The sequence below is a fragment of the Amphiura filiformis genome, unplaced genomic scaffold, assembly GCF_039555335.1.
Source record: "Amphiura filiformis unplaced genomic scaffold, Afil_fr2py scaffold_21, whole genome shotgun sequence".
Classification (NCBI taxonomy): Eukaryota; Metazoa; Echinodermata; class Ophiuroidea; order Amphilepidida; family Amphiuridae; genus Amphiura; species Amphiura filiformis.
In genome coordinates this window covers 841,103-863,305 of record NW_027305485.1, presented here as the reverse complement: position 1 = coordinate 863,305, position 22,203 = coordinate 841,103, and the positions used below count along the sequence as shown (strand labels likewise).

Below are 22,203 nucleotides of genomic sequence, written 5' to 3'. Positions count from 1 at the left end.
ATCCCAATTCTTGAGTAGGGTGCGTTTTTGGCTTAAGCACGATTTTGTTTCTACTTGAAATGAAATCAAAATAAATATTGTTCTGTTGCCACAATTGCAGTTTTTCAATTAAAAAAAAATAGATGAGGAATAATAATTATTCCATATTTGAATCTATTGTCCCATCAAGAATAGAGTGTCTTCAAAAACTTCAATCAATTCATCTGACAAAGGAAACTATTCTGGTCATTCAATTTTGTTTCGCTTGCACCTGTTATATCACAGGCGTTGGTAGAGAAGGCACACTTCTCTTGTCTTCACCGAAGTAGTGATGTAAACACTAACATGATTAATTACCATAGCTAGCAATGGACATACACTATTTTTTGTTCCACTTGAACCCATACTATAGGCTATTCGCTGTCGATGTGACGTAATTAATCGGATTAACTACCATAGCAATTGATGAATACAATTTCGAATATTTGCCGTCGTTTTATCTTTTCAGTTTCTGTTTCCGTATCCGTAATAGTTTTTGTAAGTCATTGTTATTCTGAAGTGGTAGTCTCCCAGGTATGACCAATCTTTTATTCTAGCCTTTTGTTAGTTACTGAAAATTTGAAGCTCGTGAATTTCAGTTTTCGTTTTGGTAAGTTATATTGATTTTTTACATAAAACCTTGAGATGTGCGGTTGGGTGCCAATCTAGACAAAAGAAGAGTCTAAATTTTACGGTCCTAAATTCGCGGTAAATTGTACGGCTTCAATTGACTTGTGTTTGGTGTATATGTACTTACGCCTAGACGTAAGTGGATCGTAAAAAATGTCTTGCATTGAAATATATACTGACCATGTTGCCAAGTTATAAGCAATGAGTCTTTCATATTGGCGATGAAACGACATACATACATACATACATAATGCTTATATAGCGCTGCTACATAAAGAACGCAGCGCTGAACAAGAAGAACCATAATAAAACTACAAATATGAGAACCTACAGGCATGTATATAAGACAAACAAAGTCAGTTAAGCAGGAAACAAATGTGTTTTCAATGATTTCTTAAAAGCAGGTAATGTGGTAGACTCTCTGATGATGACAGGTAGACTGTTCCAGATGCGAGGAGCTGTGTAAGAGAATGTCCTTTTTCAAAAGATATTAGTGTCTTAGTTGAGTTATGTTCAGAGAGGCGAGTTGTGTCTGCTGCTGAACGGAGACCTTGACGGGTTGGAATGTGAAGAGAAAGACATTGCGATAAGTAGTCCGGTGCCGTCCCATTGAGGCATTTGAACACTAGCACCAAGATCTTGAAGGTAACTCTATCCTCAACGGGCAGCCAATGTAGTTGGTGTAAATAAGGCGTGGCATGATCTCGTTTCAAAGCTTGGCAAATAACTTTCGCGGCCCAGTTCTGGATCCTCTGTAACTTCTGGATGTCAGTTTTGGCTGATCCAAGAAGGAGTCCATTGCAATAATCCAGTCTGGAGAGAATAATGGCACGCGTGACGAGATGGCAGGTGTCATAGTCCAGGAACCTACGTATACGCGAAATATTGCGGAGTTGGAAGTTTAGGTTTGTGCAGAGAGATTTTACATGTGAAGACATGGACATTTGTGAGTCAAAGATGACACCAAGATTGCGAACACTGTCACTAGGAGATATTGTAACGTCCTCAACTAGCAAAGAAATAGGATACATGTGGTGTTTGAGATGTGGTGATGTTATAACCATAAACTCTGTCTTGTCATCGTTTAGCTTGAGCATGTTGTTATTCATCCAGTTCTTTATGGACTTGATGCATTCAGAGAGCCGGTGAAGCGAAGAAGCTGTGGAAACATGATCTTTTGGGTTAAAGCCAACATAAAGTTGTATGTCATCGGCATACATATGATACAATACATCAAACTGTCTTACAATACTGCCTATAGGAAGAGTATAAATTGTGAACATTGAAGGTCCTACAATGGACCCCTGAGGTAAACCAAACTCAATGTCATGAGGGTCAGATAGCACACCATTTATGCACACCCTAGTTATTCTACAGGACAGATATGACTGGACCCATCTTAATACTCTACCACGAACCCCAATTTCGTCAGCCAGTCTCTTAAGCAGCACTTTATGGTTAATCGTATCAAAGGCACTGCTGAGATCCAGCAGAACCAGAAAGACGCCCTGATGTTGACACATACATTTCATGATGTCATCTTTCACTTTGTACAAAGCTGTCTCCGTACTGTGAATTGGTTTATAGGCTGACTGTAAAACCTCACCAAGACCATTATTGTCAATGTGCCTGTTAATGTTATTAATGGCACACTTTTCAACAACCTTTGAGATATATGGAATGTTAGAGACAGGTCTATAGTTCTTTAATTCATCAGCCTTGAGAGACTGCTTCTTAATTATGGGTGAAATAAACGAGCGTCTAAAATAGTCAAATATCTCCCAATGTGGCGCGTACAAGTGGTGATTTGGTAATCATGTTTTATATTGAAATGCAATACAAAAGAATTTGCATTGGAGCAAAGATAATGTATTCTATTCATGGCAAGCTAATCTGATAATTGGTTGGGCCTATATATGCAAGACTCGGGTTTATTTTAAATGTTTATTTTTGCAGAGCTTATTTTTAGTCATGGATCATACTGATAAATTTCGCGAGGGGAGGGAGGGAGGAGGAGATACTTAAGTTGAGACTAAACAAGCGAGAGTGGGAGGGGTGAGGAAGAAAGAGAGGAGAGGAAGAGACGGAAAGGCTAGAAAGAGAAAGCTCGAGAGGAGAGAGTAGGGACCGGGGAGGAGTGGGGAGCCTGATCATGGGGGGGGCAGGAGGAAGCAAAATAGGGAGATAGACATTGATACGAGGGAAGGGCGACACTGTGGCCCTGCACAAGTGCAATGGGGCGCGACAGGCTCATAAGCGGACCTTTTGTGACTGAAGGGCTTATTTTCAACGTTTTACAGAAAAAAAGTGGACCTTTTCATTCGGATTTGCATTTTGTTATAATTATGTGAATCAATTTATCACTGTCAAACACGAGAGGGCGCTAGACCATTAAAACAGCGGTCGTACACCGGTGTTCATTTATCTCCAGCCTTTATGGGCTTTATTGACACAGGCAATTACCTCTATTGAAATAAGCTGATTGGTACTTCAGAGTTAACAATGAAGTCAGATTACAGTAAACTTACTGAATCCCTTGCGTTTTCGTATCTGAACAATAGAGTTACGGAAACTGAAAAGATAAAAAGACCCATAGCCCTGCATTTCATCGTTCACGTGGCACCTATGCATTAAACCATAGTTGTCAAAGAAATGCTAATCACTCGCCATGTAAGATTAGTATTTATGAAAAGAGTGGCATTCAATCTATGTTTGGTGACATACGCGGGTGATTAGTGCAATCTGCTTGATGGTAGTTACTTACGTCACTTCGACAGCGAATTGTAGTATAGACGAATCCAACAAGCCAAGTGATGGTCAGAATTTATTCGGCCATTATACGCTGGTGAAGTTGCGTAATTAATCGGATTAATTACCATAGCAATAGGTGAAAACAATTTTGAACATATCGCGCTGCGCTACAAGCAGGTTACACTCATCACCTGTACTGTGTATGTCTGCAATCATAGATTGAATACAATACTGGTCTTTTCAAAGATCTTACAGGTGCAGCATGATATGGTTCAATGAAGAGGTACCGCCTGAACGTATCAGTGTATAACGCGGTATATTCAAAAATTGTTTTCACCTATTGCTATGGTAGTTAATCCGATTATTACGTAACTTCGCCAGCGTATTGGAATAAAACAGGAGGATGTGAGTTCATAAGGGCAATGTCGGGGATAGGTCACAATCGATGTGGAGAGATGAGAGGTCCGACCAACAGCCATAGCGATTCAACTAATTCCAGCGGACGGTCTGTGGCTAGTAAGGAATCGTCTTTGACCACATGCGCAGATCTGTCTCGTCAGGAAGATATTTAATATCCCGAATTTATAATAGGCCTATGCCTACCAGTTCCATCGTATAACCGATCTGCTAGAGAATATTTGTTACCATGTTTAATAAATTCGTATTTATCGTATAATAAAATGTAGCCAAATGTATATTATGTGTCACACGGTTTTCTGCTGAACCACTAGCAGGCTATGTTACCACATCTATGACAATGACAAAGGTGAATTTTGATGATTTTACGATCGTCCGGATGAGCAAATCACTGAATGGGTCTTTAGTTCCTCCTCTCCTTATCCTGCCAATATTATATGAATCAAAGAAAAATAAAGAAAAAATAAAATTAAACAAGAAAAAAAGACAAAGAAAAGAAACAATAAAAGAAAAACAATAGAATAAATTAAACTAAATATGAAAAAAAAAATGATCACGAAAGGAGTCTTTAGAAAATGCAAGAAAATATAAATGAAAAGTTTGAACAATATTTTGTTTATAAAAGTTTGTGTGACCGTGATGAGGCTCGAACTCACCATCTTCCGATCTAAAGAACCAAAGTCTTATGCCTTGCCAAGTGAGCTATGCTCGTGAGATGCGAAATAAAGATAAAATAATACATTGTATACCTGCTTGTGTCGGTAAATGATTTGCTCAAATTCCATAATGATATAATATTGTGGAGGGCGCTAGCGTGAAATATGCTATCATCACAGTCGCTTCTATTCCTTATAGACGGGTTTCTACGGTATCTTTATATGACAATGTTTGATTTGAAGGTTACTTAAAAATAATGTTAAAAAACACTTCATGTATAACGCCCAAATTGTAGGAAAGAGTGAACAGTTAACCAGCCCGAAGTACTACAATTAAACAACACATATGATCAAGTTCTTCCGAAATTACTTTTAATATTTAACTACACCAAACAATACGTCATCTGCCGTTAATTTCTTACATTATGCAAGACATTCGCTTTATGGGCGTTTGGGGAGGACAGTCTGTATTATTATTATCGCCTGGTGTACGAAAAGTATATAAGTTTGTTGGATTTAAACAGAAACAATATTTTATATTTTATATAATATTTATAATCTAGATATTTTAGAATTCTCCGTAGCCCACTTATCATTGTACATACACTGGCTATTACATTGTGCACATAAAACTCCGATTTGTATTTATTTGTGCACAATTGATAGATTTTTCTGATCTTTTTAGTCACCGTACTCCCTCTGTTTGGTTGATACCCAATATTTTTACTTGGGGTTTCGCGATCAATAAACTGGTAGATCTCAAAATCAGAATTGATCAGTAAGTGAGACCTTATTATAATTATGCCAAGATATGTTGCATTCGATAACATTGGTATGATTTACTTACTGTCACTAATTATAATACTTTTTATGACCATTTATTGAATATTTTACTTGTGATAAATATCTGTAGAATTTTGAGTTTAACTGAATGCGTTCATCATGAATAATAACATATTTTTTATTTATCAAAAATTGACCATGGCAAAGTCTAAGATATTTTTAGAATATATTGCTTGTTCAATTATATCTTTAACATGACAATATGTGAAATAAACTGAAATGTCAGAAAATATTCTAATTATTTAGTCTACTTTAATTTTTTATCTGTCACCCTATTGGTTTAGGATATGGATTGTCTTCAAACGTACATACAATTTAAAATATTGTCCCCTTTATGCATCTATGTATGAAAACGACAACTTTTCCATCTTAAATGTCTATAATTAGCACAATTAGCAAGCCAATACGTTGGTATGCGCAAATTGAATTCTGGTCCAGCATCCCACAACACTGTCATGACTGTTAGGCCCTGGGCTAGGAAGTGAAACCCTTCCCCCTCCAGGCCTCTAGGGATTTTGGGAGACAACTTTTTTTGGAAACCTTACCCATATGGGAATTGAAATCAGGTTGTCTGCAAAAATATCGACCCTGGGTTAAGCGGTGAGGGCGCTTTTTTAAATTTATTTTTTTGTTTTATTTTATTTGCAAATATGGTGTAATATTGACTCAAGCCTACAGCACTAGAGGGTTTATTGTTCTATTGTGTCCGATTTGAGCGCTGACATATTGGCAAATATTGCCATTCAATATTCATGACAGTGTACATTCAACGTCCAGTTATCGACTAGTCGTTAGCGACTTGTGTTTGGCAGGTGTGAAATACATCTGACTGGGTGTTTTAATTACGTAATGCATAAAGGTTTTGGCATCATTGAATGGCTGCCTAGTGCTGTTATATGCTTAGTTTCTATAATATTTATAATAATTTATAATTATTATTTTCTTCATTCCTTTCTTTTCCTTTCTCTGCACTTATTCTTTCTTATGCCTACACTTTATGCTACTTTAGCAGTGGCGTAGATTTCTTTTTGACATGGGGGGGTGGATTTTTTTTTTTTTTTGAAATACTCCCGGTATAGTGAATCCAGCACCTTATGGTACAAATGCGCACGAAAATTTTTACCATAGGCCTATTGAAACTAAACTGGTGAAATATTGGACAAAAGTGGAATAAATTCGACAGAAACCCATACACAGGCGTCAATATGGGGGTAGGGTGATTGTATGCTCCCTGGCAAAATATTGGGGGGATTTATCCCCCATCCCCCCGGGATCTACGCCTATACACTTTAGGGGCCTGTTACTCCATCGCTCTCCTTCTCCCTCTCTCTACTTCTCCCCTCTTCCTTTTTTTTTCTTTTTGTCTTCCTCCCAAACAATCTCGATCACCAGTCCGCTTCTCCTCTTTTCACCTATAATTAGGCATGTGCACTAAAAATTGAAGTACTTTTAAATTGATTCAGACCTAACTTATTGGCTGGAATTGATAAAAGAAATAAAAGAAACATTTTGGCGTTTAAATAATCTTAATCGGACGTTTCATTCCAGAGATATTCACATTAGAAAGATCATCTTCAATTATTACGATGAGCTTTTCATCAGAGTGAAAACTGAAGATTGGACCACAGACTGGATTAAATGTTGTACTGGTGTCTTCCAAGGATGCCCATTATCTTGCATCTTATTCCTAGCAGTCTTCAATCTGTGTCTGGATCTTCTCGACCAATCCAGCCATCTTGGATACCGCATGAGTAGCTCAGACCTTACATCGTCAGCCAAGGCATATGTAGATGATCTGACCCTTGTAGCAAGAAGCCCAGAAAGTTGCCAGCAACTTATTAACATTGTCAACAACTTCCTCAACTGGACAAGAACTACGAAGGCCAAACCATCCAAATGCAGATCTCATGCGATGAAGAAAGTAATTCCAAACGCAGAACAGACTTTGAATGGCCACAAGACCCAATACGTAGCTTACAATCCTCAGCTACAAATAGACGGACAGATGATCACCTATATTAACAACCAGCCCATGCGATTCCTAGGAAAGCTCATCTATGAAGATCTAAAGGATGATGGCATCAGACAAATGATTAATCAGAAACTGTCAGCCATGCTGAAAACTACTGATAAAAGTCAACTGAATGGAATCAAGAAAATGTGGATATACAATCATATGATTATCCCAAAAATAACATAGGAGTTCACTATATACAATCTCCCAAAAACCTACATCGAGAACCTTGAGGCAACCTGTACGAAGTACTTGAAGAGCTGGGCCGGCATTAGCAGGTGCACCACCAATAGTGCATTGTACAGAAGTAAAGGAAAACATGGCCTACAGTTTAAAAAAACCTCACCACCGCTGTCAAATGCATGCAGTTCATCAAATACCATCTGAACAAATACTCCAGAAATGGAAGGACCCAAACACTATATACAGATTGTTTGGAAAATAAGAAAACCAAGAAGAGGTAGAATGGAGTTAAAGAGCTCGAACAGAGAGAGCGCCACCTCATCTTAAATGAGATGAGCCGAGACCCAAAAGCTTGTTAAGGACATGAGCCAGAAAGAGCACAGAAAATGCCTCACTAATCTGGTGAAAGAAGTGAATGAAGAAGATATGCTGGTCTACCTCTACGCATGTGCTAAACAAGGTCAATGGTTGAAATGGGACTCCGCCATGCAGACTGACACCTCATGGGAGAAGTTCCTATATGTCTGGACACCAGAGATCCTGTCTTTCCATATCAATGCCATCCATGACCAACTTCCTTCACCTGCTAATCTGAAACTGTGGGGGAAAACCAATCTTGGACTGTGCCAACTCTGCAACTACCGTAACTGTACTCTACTCATCCTGAATTGTTGCAGCAGAATGGAAGGTACAACTGGCGCCATGAACAAACACTAAGAACAATAGCATCAGGCCTGGCACCATATATTGATGAGGCTAACAACAGCAAAACAACAGAGTATATTCCAGACTTCATCCCTACCATTGCTTTCCGTACAGCCGATGGCACAACATACAGGAACCCAGCTCTACACACTCCAAAGACAGAAGTAAAAAAACATCCTGAAGAAGGCTAGAGACTGGACCTTCCTGATGGATGAGGAGCACAAGCCAATAGTGTTCCCTCCAGAAATAGCAGAAACTGCCAAGCGGCCTGATATTACGATCTATTCAGCCATCACCAAACATGTAATCATCATAGAATTGACAGTACCATCGGAGGAGAACCTAGCCAATGCGTACGTCAGGAAAAAGTGTAAATACGAAGACCTGGTAGCCGAATGTAAAAACAGAGGATGGACTGTGTTTTACTTCCCAGTAGAAGTGGGAAGTAGAAGCTTCTATAACACATCACTAACCAAGTGTTTAGCTGCCTTAGGGGTCACAAAGGGGAAAAGAAAACCAATCCTAGACACTGCCTCCAAAACAGCTAAGAGCTAGCTACATCATCTGGCTATGCAGAAATACAAAGTCATTCCGACAGATAGAGTTTATACCAACACCATCGATATGCACTGGGGAATGGGGAAAGTTGAGCTCATAAACCGGTTACCCCCCCCAAGTCTGGTCCTAAGTCCAAAGACCCCAGTGCACACTATACTATGAAAATGGGCTTCGATGGTGATGTTTTACCGACGACTATTCCTCAACGACACTTTCCATAGCTATACACTAGTCCTGCCTGCTGCCTTACATCACCCCGGGTGGACCGTTGCAACGGTGTGGCACTTGCTAATGTAACAAGCTGATTTTGTTTGTTTGTTACTTAGACTGCAACAAGGTGATTTTTAGAATTTTGTCATCTTCTAAGAGAGAACTACACCAAGTGCTCATCTTAAGAAGGGTGAAATTAGACTCCGAAGATGACCGCGTTTGTGATCTACCAATGAACTACCCCCCTTCGAGTGTCACGTTTTTATATAGGGCTGCTAGAACATGTTAAAAAGTTTAAGTCCAAAAAGGAATACTAACAGAAAGTGCAATTTTAAGGTGCTTTTCCTTAATATATTTATTAACTAGCGTTATCTGGAACATAACAACATGAAATAAGATCATCCTGAAAATTTAAGCGATTTTGTTGACATACAACAAAAACTATAAGACCTCAAACCCCATGGTTTGTTTGGTGGAACCTCATGTATGATCATAGATGGCTGCCATGGAAAATATCGCCATAGAACAATAAGTGCATTATTTCACATGATAGGTCTGTCACACTACGACGGACTGGATTAACGTACATCACCGAATACAAAAATATTTTATTCGGTGGAAAAATCACCAGTCCGGCAGAAGATTCGGTGGGATTTTGGGTCCGATTCCCGTTCGTCTCTCTATGCGTTGTGGCCGCTAATAACCCTGCAGGCGTCTTATATCCGATCGTTCAACGTCCGACAAATGACCGGATTTGGGGGTCCGATTCCCGTTCGTTTCTCTATGCGTTGTGGCCGCTAATAATCCTGCAGGCGTATTATATTCGATCGTTCAACGTCCGACAAATGACCGGATTTGGGGGTCAACGTCCGACAAATGTACGGATTTTGGGATCCGATTCCCGTTCGTCTCTCTATGCGTTGTGGCCGCTAATAATCCTGCAGGCGTTTTATATTCAATCGTTCAACGTCCGACAAATAACCGGCGAATCCGTGGCATGTGGCACCAACAGGGACGTCCACACTATCAGAAAAGGGGGGGAGGAGAGGGTGTTTGAGAGGGTTTTTGACCCCTTAGAGGCAGTGACGTAGCAAGCACTTTTTCAGAGGGTGAACAAAGTGGGGAAAGACAACTTTTAGGGGAAAACTTTGACGAAAATGGTCAAATATTGGCTAATAAGTACAAAAGGGCTACAAATCTGATATATCAGGGCAACCAGAGTCCGGGGGCAATAGAGGTGAGAAACCTTTGGACAATGAAGGCCCAATTGAAGCCATTTGTCATTTTTTAGATCAATTTTAGCACTATATTATTGGGTACTATTTTAGTTTGAAACAGCCGCAAATTGGTGAAACGAAAGCCTAATTAAAGCCATTGAAAAGTTTTCACAATTATTGTATAATAGAAACAATTGTTTTAAAAATAACACGTGGATGTCCATAGCAGAAGCAAAAAGGAAGACTTGTCCATTTTTCAAAATGAAGGTCCAATTGAAGCCATTTGCATGGGGACTGTAGGGCCTATTAGGCCTGGGCCTATTGTGTAAAAATTTAGTTTTAAAAATGGAAAATTTGGACACTTGTTTTGGTGCATCATTTTTACACTATTATTGCCTTAAACAAAAAACAAAGAAGGCCCGAACTGAATTTGCAAAATTTAAAATGTTACACTGATCCACTGACACTTTAAGATATAAGACTTCAGACTCGTAATTTCAGGTAAAGCATGCATGAATTGATATGTTAAAGTCAGTAATAGACCTAAGTCCGTCTTAAATACTGATTTTGGTGACAAAATGGGAGTACAAAATGTCACGGGCCCTACATATCGACGGGCCGGCAGTAATTTTCACAGGCTTTTGGGCCAAGGAACGACATTTAAAGCACTGCCTATAATAATCACAGGCCTATACTTAGGCTTACTATATACTATCCTGGGCCTACTCAATAACATACAATTTAACCTGTTCCATGTTTTTCTTCTTTTTCTTTCTTGTCAATCACTAAAACTGGTAGGAATTTGATATTGCGTCCTCTACCCTTCAGAAAGTGCCCTCCCTCAACATGCTCAATACTACTTACATGCATAGGCCTACTAAATTACGTGCAATTTAACTTTTTCTCTTCTCTTCTCTCTTCAATTTTTCTCACTTTCTTTCCTTTTTTCTCTCCTTTCCCCTTTTTTTCTTCTTGTCAGTCACTAAAGTACTGGGGAAATATGATATTGCGTCACACACCCTTCAGAACCCCCCCATGATTGATGCACATGTTCGCCATAGGCCTACATCCGGCACAAGCGCCTGCGAAACCTTGCAAACACCTGCGGTATATAAACGAAAGAATAACGAACAAACCCAGGGTATATATACAGAACTGTACGAACACACATCGGACAACTTCCGAACAGATGTATTCGGCACACTCCGTTTCAAGTTTTGTGCATGCACAAAACTTGAAACGTATTATCGACGGACTAAACAATCATCACCTAACACGAAACGCATTTGGCGGATAATAGCAGGACATATGAAGAACATAAAACGAACATTGACGAACACTAACGGATTTGCTAAAATACCATCCGTTTCTTATACGGAAGACCGATCCGGTGTAGTGTGACACTAACACGGTCTGGGTCAACGTACATCACCGAATGCATAAATATGCTATCCGGTGGTGAAGGCCTCACAGGAACGTATTTGCAACGAACACGGGCCGAGTGCAACGAACAAAGAACGAACATGAACAAAAGGAAAGCGAACAAACTCCGGCAATATTCAGCACCATACGAACACACATCGGATAAATACCGAACATGTGTATTCGGTACACTCCGTTTCAAGTTTTGTGCATGCCGATGGACTTAACGAACATCACCTAACACGAAACGCATTTGGCGGATGATAGCAGGACATAAAAAGAACATAAAACGATCATTGACGAACAACAACGGATTTACTAAAATACCATCCGTTTCTTGTACGGAAGACCTATTCGGTGTAGTGTGACAGAAGCATGAATAGCGGAAGTCTTAAACATTGTTCAATCTTTTAAGGGATGTGTAATGGGCGGTAAACTGGTTGGATTCCAGAGGGAGTGTGCCTGTAGCAGACACAGCCACCAGAAAAGGACCAGCTCAGATTGCGCGCCAAATAAGTTTGTAGTTCAGAAATTGCATTTTTTTCTCAACCTTAAAAAAATAGGCAGAGCTGGGAATCGAACCCGGGACCTCCCTTTTATGAAATTCAGTGCGTTACCACTGTGCCAACTGACTATTAGCTGTGAGAAGTTTGATAGTAATCCTTGATATTGCTGAATCGAATAAATCAATATTGATAGGCCTATTTATCTAATGTACGATGCTATTCAAAATTGATAGACGTTCCATATGGGCCTATAAACTAGGAATATAATGTGAAATGACTATCAATCGATCAATCAATCAAGTTTTCAAGTTATCAACAATCAATAATAAACCGATGAATCATAGAATATTACTAATTACCCAATCAAGCCTACATATCAAGGTCATGGCAGGGCATTTACAAAGAATGGTCAAAGGTCAACGTTTCCAAAGAAGTATAGTATAGATGTTGACGCAAGCTTTCGTGCGGGAAACATAAAAACATACTCGCCAGTCGTGGCCTTTTTATGAGATTTTATACGGCGCTGAAGTCTATAGCTGTTCCAAAATCAGTTCCAGACCCCGTTTCCAGACGCCAATTTGCATGATGTTACAAGGAATTCAAAGTAATTTTATCATCAAGTGACCCACATAGAAGAATACGACATCTGACGTGAGCCAATCCGCATTCTGTTGCCTGCAAAAGCCGACGATCAGGTAAAATTCTAAAAGGAGCGTGACTAGATATTCGCGTTAATTTCATGATAAGCTTAAAACGCATTGAAAGCGACAAATTCCAGTCACAAAATCTATAATATTAGTATTCAATCACCAAAGCAAATGGTAACGTAGGTATGTGGAAAATAACTGCAATGACAATAACAAACTATGTGCCCAAAGAGCTTTGGCATGTCGCTTTTTTGAAATATCACCAAAAATATCAAATTTTGGAAAAACGCCCCAAAATTTAAAACAAACACGGACCTTCCAAAATAAATACATATTCGCACTCGGCGGCCCAGTGACTACCTGCCGCTGTGATTTGGGGTAGCTCGTTGCTTCCCCTCTCCAGATACCTGTACTTCAAGTTCGCCCATCTTTACTACATTGAGCAATATACTGTGTGTGCATGGAAGCCATGATGGATAGCATATCTAAAATGGACATGGTGGTCAGAAGTGCATAATTTGAGATGGGTTTTTGTGAAAAGTGTAAAAAAATAAAACTCTATCGTATGAAATGAACAAATGATATAGTTCAAAATAAACATCTTTAGGATGACAAACAAAATGCTCCAGGAGCTCAGAGGAGATGATTTCCATGATCAGTCCACTTCTCAAGACTGACTTTAACAGTGATTACAAGCTTTGTTTCTGCTTCAATTAACCCCTGTAGTAGCAATATATTTCTAATGTTGTTCTTAAAACTTTTGCATACTAATGAACATGTGATTGGCAGTAAGTACTGAAAAAACAAAGTAGATAGCTCTTTCCAATAATTTTTGACACCATTTTTACAAAGATCAGTCCATTTTTCAAGATGCTTGTTCAGTGATATTTAACAATGGACGAATAGATAAAGCATATAATGCCCTTTGATTTCTATAGTTAACAAGGTTAACATGTACGACGTATAGTATTATAGACCTACATTATATTTCATTAAATTTCTTATTTTAAATGCTGTCATTATGATTTTCTTAAATGACATTTAAGGTTGGTCTTAACCCTGGAATTATGGAAACTTTCGGGCTTCATAACTGCTAAATTATTGGTCTAAAGAATATAAAAGTATACATTTTTAGAATGGAAATGACTTGATGAATTCATCTGTGAGGTCCAATTTGGGCTAAAATGCTCATTTTTGGAGAAAATCACAAAAAACAGGTTTTTATTAATTTTTAAAAACTAAATAAAAATATCTAAGGACAGTTTTTTTATTTTTTTGAATTTTGACCAACAAAAAAATCATAAAAAAGCCTGATTTTCAAATATTTTTGGTGAAGTTGGTCAAAATTCAAAAAAATGAAAAAACGGTCCCTAGATGTTTTTATCTAGTTTTTAAAAATTCATAAAAAAATGTTGTTGGCCAAACAATTTTTTTTTGTTACGTTATGAAAAATTTGGGCCAAAAACCTGTTTTTGTGATTTTCTCCCAAAATGAGCATTTTAGCCCAAATTTGGACCTCACAGATGAATTCATCAAGTCATTTCCATTCTAAAAATGTATACTTTTATATTCTTTAGACTAATAATTTAGCAGTTATGAGGCCCAAAGGTTTCCATAATTCCAGGGTTCAGACCACCCTTAAGTTTCAATATCAAAGGTTTCATGTTAGCAAAAACATAGATTTCTTCATATAGATATAGGTGGAAAAGCTGAAATTGCAGTCTGCATCTTAGTGTATCTGCATACAAGGTCACACTTGCACAATCACAATAGGCATACACAAAAGAATTTGACCATTTCTTTTGTGCTTACCTACACACAAGCAGTGTGTGCTATTTCTTGTTACTTCTAGTTGTTACACATTTGGTCTTGCTTATGACCATCTGACTGGCGGTCGTTTTATCTGTTCAGTTTCGGTTTCTGTTTCAGTTTTCGGTTTCGGATCTCATTGTTATTTTGAAGTGTTAGCATGGTACGTGTGAACAATCCTTTTATTCTAGTCTTTTGTTGCCTACTGAAAAGTTGAACGAAAATAATTTCTGTTTTCGGCTTGAGGAGTTATGTTAATTTCTGACATGAAAACGTGAGATGAGAGGGTTGGTGCTAATCTAGACAAAAGAAGTGTCTAAATTTTACGGTCGTAAATTCGCGATAAGTTGTACGGCTTCAATTGACTTGCGTTTAGTGTATAGGTACTTCCGCCTAGGCGGGAGTGACTCGCGAAAACAGCCTAGCATTGAAATATATATTAACCATAAGCAAAATCTTTCATACTGACGATGAATCGAGCGTCTAAAATAGCCAAATATCTCCATTACTCGTCGGTGGTCGATAGACGTCCCAATAAATCGGACTTAGTCACCGGTCAGTTCTACAGAATAGATCTCCCTGGCTAACGATGGTTAACTATGGAAACATGTTAGAGGACATCAAGAAAATTTTCTAAGTTATTTATTTTGAGCTCTGGACGAGTAATGGAAATATTCTGTAGATTTAGGTTTTGTCTGTGACTGCTAATGTGAGGCCGTCGTAGGTCGTACGGGGCTCAAACTCGGTGGGTGGGAGTAGTTCTGTCCTGGCAAGAAGAAGTTTATGTTCGTTAAGTCATCCGACCCGGGGCCCCCTCCCAGGGGTCATTTAAGGTCAAATGAATAAAAACTGTCATATGGCCATGAAACTAGGTCGTACAGGGCTCAAACTCGGTGGGTGGGTGTAGTTCTGTCCTGGCAAGAAGAAGTTTATGTTCGTTAAGTCATCCGACCCAGGGCCCCCTCCCAGGGTCATTTGAGGTAAAATGACTAAAAACTGTCATATGGGCATAAAACTAGGTCGTACGGGGCTCAAACTCGGTGGGTGGGTGTAGTTCTGTCCTGGCAAGAGGATGTTTATGTTCGTTTTAAAGTCATCTGACACCGGGGTCAAATTACTAAAAAGTGTCGTATGGGCATGAAACTTGGTAGGTACAGTCAACATTTAAAACAATATTTTTTGAAGGTCATTTTGGGGTCATCCAAGGTCACCACGGGTCATCTGAAATCAAATTAGTAAAACTCATATATGGGCATGAAACTTGGTGGGTACAGTCAACATTTAGAGTTATAAGTTTAGGTCATTTTGGGGTCATCCAAGGTCACCCAGGGGTCATCTGAGGTCAAATTACTAAACTGTCGTATGGGCATGAAACTTGGTGGGTACAGTCAACATTTAGAGCCACATTTTTGGAAGGTCATTTTGGGGTCGCCAGGGGTCATCTGAGGTCAAATTAGTAAAAACTGTCGTATGGGCATGTCACCATCAGCCTGGTAATCGCGCCCAGCCGAGAACCACCAAATATGGTAACCGCCTAGTCTATTTTAAAACTGATACATCAATGACTATGTTCATCATGTCATTATTGTATCATTCTCACATACATTAGGAAATGAATTTGGAGAATAGAGGCCTTGCATGTGACATATCATCCCGTAAATATGGCGGACTACTCAAATGCATTCAACAAAAGCATGATTGCAATCAAATAGGTTGATGACAACATTTGATTGAATGGACTGCACTCCGCCATAACTACGGTGAAGGACACCGGCTCAAATCCTTTGTTTGGAGCCAATCGATAATTTCATGCAGGGCCTCTATACTTTCTGTTAATAAAATACTATGCTGACCTCACACTCCAGTAATTTCAGATCATTGAGCTCAGTAATACATCAAAGAATGTCTTCCAATTCATGAAAACAAATAGATAATCTGAATATCGGATTAAAAGCTTGAGGCATTTCAATTGCAAGGCCCATTACTTATACACCAACAACAACATAGGCCTACAAGTGTATATGGTCGAATCCAACGAAAAGTGTACACGGCATGTTCAGGGCCATAACTTAAAAGTATTAATCAATTGGCATTCGTTTTTGTATTGTGTTTATTCGCCTTGATCATACGCTTCGCGCCATATATAATAAGAGCCCCTTCTGTGAAAAAACTTAGACACAGAGACCCCAAAACATGCTATTTTTACCCATTTTTTCAAAATATTTCTTAAAGTATTTTTAAAAACATCTAAATCAGTTATGAAAAGAAGTCATTGGATTGAATCTAAATTGATTTCCTGAAAGGTGTGTATTCAAAGATTGCCTGTTCAATTTTTCACATATTTGTACATAATTATTAATTTTTTGTGATAATTTTTTGAGTGGTATTTTTTTACATTACCTACGAATACAATTTTTCATAGCACTAGATATATCTTTAAAAATGGAAATCACTAATAAATGCGCAATTGATACAAGCTTTGATATGTCCAATACTGAAATGCATTGCATTCGGACATCTTTATTATTGTGTTTAGCTGCCAGAAATTCTAAATGGCACAAAGGTAGGTTTGGTAAAAATATGCATTACCTCCGAATACATGTTAAAAGCTGTGCCATTTCCACAAAGTGAGAGAATAGTAAATAATAGTTAAGCAATAGGTGCAGGGTAATACACTCTTTATTTCTACCAAGTTTCAATAACCTGCGTTTAAATATTTCTGAGATGTCAACAATAAAAGCAAGTATTCGTAGGTAAATTTCGGTAACCGAATGTTACCTACGAATACACTTTGACATCATGACAGTATTGTGAAACACCGCCATTCATGCCAGTGCCCATATTGGTACATAACGAAGGCCTGTATGTTTGCTATCAAATCATATGTCAATGAAAGTTGCGAATTCACATACATGCCCACCATGCAAAACTGAATACGGCTTAATTGGTGAAAATATGTACTGAAATAGACGACGGTCTGCTCATTTGAAAGAAAAATCAGATTCAAAGAAGATTAGAAGGGGATAAATACTTGGATTTGTCAACTGTCATGTGTGCTTCATTTTAAATGTTTACCGACCTTCTGGTTTCTTAGTAATTTGTGTCCAAATTGATTTATTCGAAGGTAACTTTTGACGTTTTCGCTAAGGTTACCTACGAATACCATGGAAAAAACGACTGTTCTCATTGTCTCATGATCTAGACAACACATTGATGGACCCTGGTATAAAGCTAATTGTAGTTGCCCTCAAACAAAAGGCCACAAGACGTAACTGACTCCAAGATGGACTTCACAAGTCTGCAATAACGGTTTTAAGCGATTTGTGTGCAATTAAGCAAATTAAAGTCACTTTAATGCCTTTGTTTCTTACTTCAATCCTCTTTCAACCGTTGTGAACCGACATTATTAATACATGATAGGGTCTAAAGTATCAATAAACGTACATAAAGAAAATAATACATTCAAAGTGCTTTATAAAATGAAGTTTTGATTGCGATATCCACCAAAAGTCTAATTCTTACCTACAAATACTGAAATGTTACTTACGAATACAGCATAATACATGACATGTGTAATGAAGTGTCCCTACCAATGGAAATTAATTGTCAAAACTTTAAGCGTTATCCCAGGACACTATTATTACCCATATACGGATTCATTCAACAATTATTTATTATGTAAAATTGCTGATTAACTACTTGTATATCAAAATGAAGTGTTCATAATCTTGCTAAAAGCATCAAAATTGTTTGATCTAAGGTAATAGCATTTATTCATGTGGACGTACCATCTGAAAGGGATCTAAAAACTACCATTTTATTAATTCATTACCATAATAGCAAATTTAAACCTATAAACTCAATATAGATATTGTTAAATCGCTCATGTTACCTACGAATACCCAGGTTTCTTCACCTTTTCATTGTATAAAGCGTTGGGTGTATGCGTATAATTCCTAATATTCTTGAAAACATATATCATACTCGTTCTTATACAATGTGTAAATTTATTCATACTCATTTGATAAATAAAATACAGAAACTGACCTAAACTTCATTTTCAAAAATAAACTAGCATAAATTGACTAAGATCATATTGATCGCGTTATAAAATAAAAACAAATATTTTCTGGTTGAGTTAGCATTTTCCTGACACCCTGTGGTCTACATTACACGAAAAAAGCGTTAATGGGAATATTCCATTTGTTTTAGGTTGATTAGTATTGCGATAGTGAAAGCATCCTAGTGGTATTCGTAGGTAACATTGGGTTTTGATATCACATTTACTATCACACGTCCTGGATTTATTTTTCAAGATTAGTAATGGCACTTTTGGTTCCTATAAGGCCAATATGTCATCAATCAATGGGCAAAAGGAAAAATTGTGGAGACATTTTTATTTCGGACTTTTATTTTTGGCCCGTGGACACTTTTGGTTGGATTCGACCATATAATGTAGCATGTGCATACATTATCATGTTGTGGATGGTGAATCAAGCTGCAACGCTACAATTCTATCGACCATCAACGAGTAATGCCCAATGAGGCGTGTAAGTGGCGATTTGGTCATCATGTTATATTGAAATGCAATATTAAAGAATTGCATTGGAGCGAAGATAATTTATTCTATTCATTTGTAACAATGGCAATTACTAATCTGATAATTGGTTGGGCCTATATGCTACACTCGAGTTTATTTTAAATGTTTATTTTTGCGGAGCTGATTTTTGTCAGGCATTGATCAAAATGATACATTTCATAAAGAGGGAGGGAGAGATACTTGAGACTGACAGACTGAACAAGTGAGGGGAGGGTCGAAGGAGAAAGGTATAGGGAGAGACGGAAAGACTAGAAAAGAAGAACACGAGAGGAGAGAGAAGGGGCCGGGGAGGGAGAGGGGATATTGATTCGTAGGGGAGGCAGGGAGGAAGTGACATAGGGTCCTATCAAGCTCGTAGAGTCTCTGGATAGCTAAAGTATGGTCGATGCAATCAAATGCCTTGGAGAAGTCCGTCACAACTAGGGTTCCTACAGTTCCTCCTTTGTCTGTACCTTTGAAGAAAACATCAAGAATTTCAATTAGACAATGAGAAGTAGACGACCCTTTGATACTACCATATTGGTTGCGGTCAATTGCACTAGAAATATCATCAAGCACCCAATTTGCAACAAACCCCACACATACTTTTGCCAAAAGGGAAGTCAATGAGATTGGCCTTAGTTTTGAGATTGTAGCAGGGGTTTCCTTTGGAATTGGGGCAATTTTGGCATCTTTCCAAACTTGGGGGACCATTCCATCTTTTAAAGATGAGTTGAATATATCTGTTACTGGGATGCTAAACTCACAGGCAAACTCTCTAATCAACCTCCCAGGAAGACCGTCAGGTCCTGCTGCTTTTTTAACATTCAGTTTTTTCAGAGCATTGTACATATCCCATACCTGGATCTGAGGTGGCAATCTTGCAGGTAGGAAGGCAGGCAGCGCCTGTGGGTTGATTGGAGGTCTACTTTGTGAGACTGAGGCAAAATTATCATTTATAGCCCTTGCAATTGCTTTTTCATCATTTTGCTGGACAACAGGGACTGAGATAATTAGCCTTTTCTGGCATTTGTTGGTTATTAGTTGGATTCCCTTATGCCAGCCTAATGGATCACTTGACTTGAGGTTCTGAATGCGATCTTTGTAGTAAAATTTCTTCGCTTGATTAATGGCACGACTAACCTTATTGCGGAGAAAGCGCCAAAGAAACATTTTCTTCTCTGCAAAAGCTACCTGACGTTTCCTGATTAGGTTCTTAATCTCAGGAGTGATCCAAGGTTTATCCTCGGAATGTAGTTTGATAACCTTAGAGGGGAAGTGAAGATCAATTGCTTCCTGAACAGTAGCATAAAATGCATTCGCTTTATCAGCAGGAGATGTCGCGTTCAGAACCTCAGTCCAAGAATGTTTGGTTATCCATCTTCCAAACTCATGCACACTTTGTTTACGTAATGGCCTAACTGTTCTTTTGTGAGATTTACCGTTCTTACTATACCCTACTGGTGACCAGTAGACAGTGTTGTGGTCACTTTTACCGATTGGAGAGCTCACAATAGGAGTACCATAGTACTTCTGAAGGTTTGTAATGATCAAATCCAAGATAGCATTGTTACGTGTTGGTTAATATCAACAACTTGTTTTAATGAATGGGCTCTGCACAGCGGGTTAATATTGAGCCTATTAAAATCACCTAAAATGACTAGACCCAATTCAGGGTGCTGAGACTTTAGAGTATCTAGGGTTGTCAAAATATGTTCAATCAGCAAGTCTTGGTACGGTGACTCGGGTGGTATATAGACAGCACAGATAACTATTGCAGACACAGCTCGTGGTAGGCGGTGGGGGCGGGCGCGAAGCCAAATGCATTCCAATTCGTCGGACACATTGATGTCAGGTAAGGTCTCCACTGGAATGTTTTCATTGGAGTAAACTGCGACACCACCTCCGCGTTTTTCAATTCTGGTCGTGGTAAACAGATTGAAACCATCTACTGCAAGAAAGTCATTGTCAACTCTATCTGGTTGCCAAGTTTCAGTGACAACTGCTATATCAATGGGGTTGATATCTGTTTGTTTGAGCAAAATCTCCAGCTCATCAAACTTATTCATTAATGAGCGGGCATTTGTAAGAAACAGTCCTGGAAGGAGGAAGCTGGTTGTGTTTGATTCAGTTTTTTTGGGTGGCAGATTTGATGCTGATGGAACTTGCGCAAGCACTGCTGGTGGGCGTGTTGGGCGGGGTGAAACTTCTGATGGTCTATTTCCAACCACAACTTGTATGTATAGGGCGTTGGATTTTTCTACCTGCTCGTTGGTGTGTAAGACGGCTGTGTCATTGCGAATATTCAATATTGTAGGCTTGAATAATGGATTCGCACAGGGCTGACATTAAACGCCTCAAAACCCGTAGGTTGTGCGTGTTGGTACGGAGACAGCAAGAAAATGTCAACCTTAAGTAGATCTATATCAACACACAGTTAAGCTTACGACAGTGGTGGTGACACTCAGTGCAGCAATAAGTCTTTATATTTTAAGAGTTCTGAAATTCTTTCTTCAGCGGAGGTACCAGTTCACAATTAATATTCATAACACACACACTCACGATAAACAGCACTGCAAAAACGGTGAAAATCCGGCACAAAATTTCAGACGATACGGAGTGGGTGTGACTGCTACAGAGCGCCACCATGTCCAGAAAAGAAGCAGGTGTCTCAAGTTCTGCCTGTTTAATGATTCAGAATAATGACAAAGTAGTTCATGAAATATACATGTGACAACAATGAATAAATAGTCAATAGAATAGTGCACTAGACGTGTATGACCGGATCATTTATATACGACGATAAACCATTAAGAATATTTTGACCTAACACTAACAGGTCTTTAATATTTTTTGTTTATCTTTTCAAGTGGTCTTTAATATTTTTAATTTCCCAGAGCCAATTTTTCCCAGGTATATTGCATGGGCCTATATATATATATATATATATATATATATATATATATACGGGCTCATATGTTTATGACTATCTATTATATATTATCTGAGTATAGCAAATTAAAAGGCAGGCAGCTGTA

General features: G+C 38.4%; 3 protein-coding genes across 3 annotated transcripts; 2 read left to right on the top strand and 1 right to left on the bottom strand.

The window, feature by feature from the left end:
- Positions 1-7,062: 7,062 nt before the first annotated feature.
- On the top strand, positions 7,063-7,515 carry LOC140143382 (uncharacterized). The gene has a single exon (XM_072165238.1). It carries the CDS (start codon positions 7,063-7,065, stop codon positions 7,513-7,515), a length of 453 nt encoding a protein of 150 aa, XP_072021339.1.
- A 909-nt stretch (positions 7,516-8,424) lies between these two features.
- LOC140143381 (uncharacterized) lies at positions 8,425-8,772 on the top strand. The gene has a single exon (XM_072165237.1). The coding sequence runs from the start codon at positions 8,425-8,427 to the stop codon at positions 8,770-8,772; it is 348 nt and encodes a 115-aa protein (XP_072021338.1).
- Positions 8,773-19,614: 10,842 nt separating this feature from the next.
- LOC140143380 (uncharacterized) lies at positions 19,615-21,234 on the bottom strand. The gene is made up of 3 exons (XM_072165236.1): positions 21,010-21,234; positions 19,772-20,698; positions 19,615-19,638 (listed from the first exon to the last, which is right to left on the bottom strand). The coding sequence occupies exons 1-3, from the start codon at positions 21,232-21,234 to the stop codon at positions 19,615-19,617; spliced, it is 1,176 nt and encodes a 391-aa protein (XP_072021337.1).
- Between the last annotated feature and the right edge of the window lie 969 nt (positions 21,235-22,203).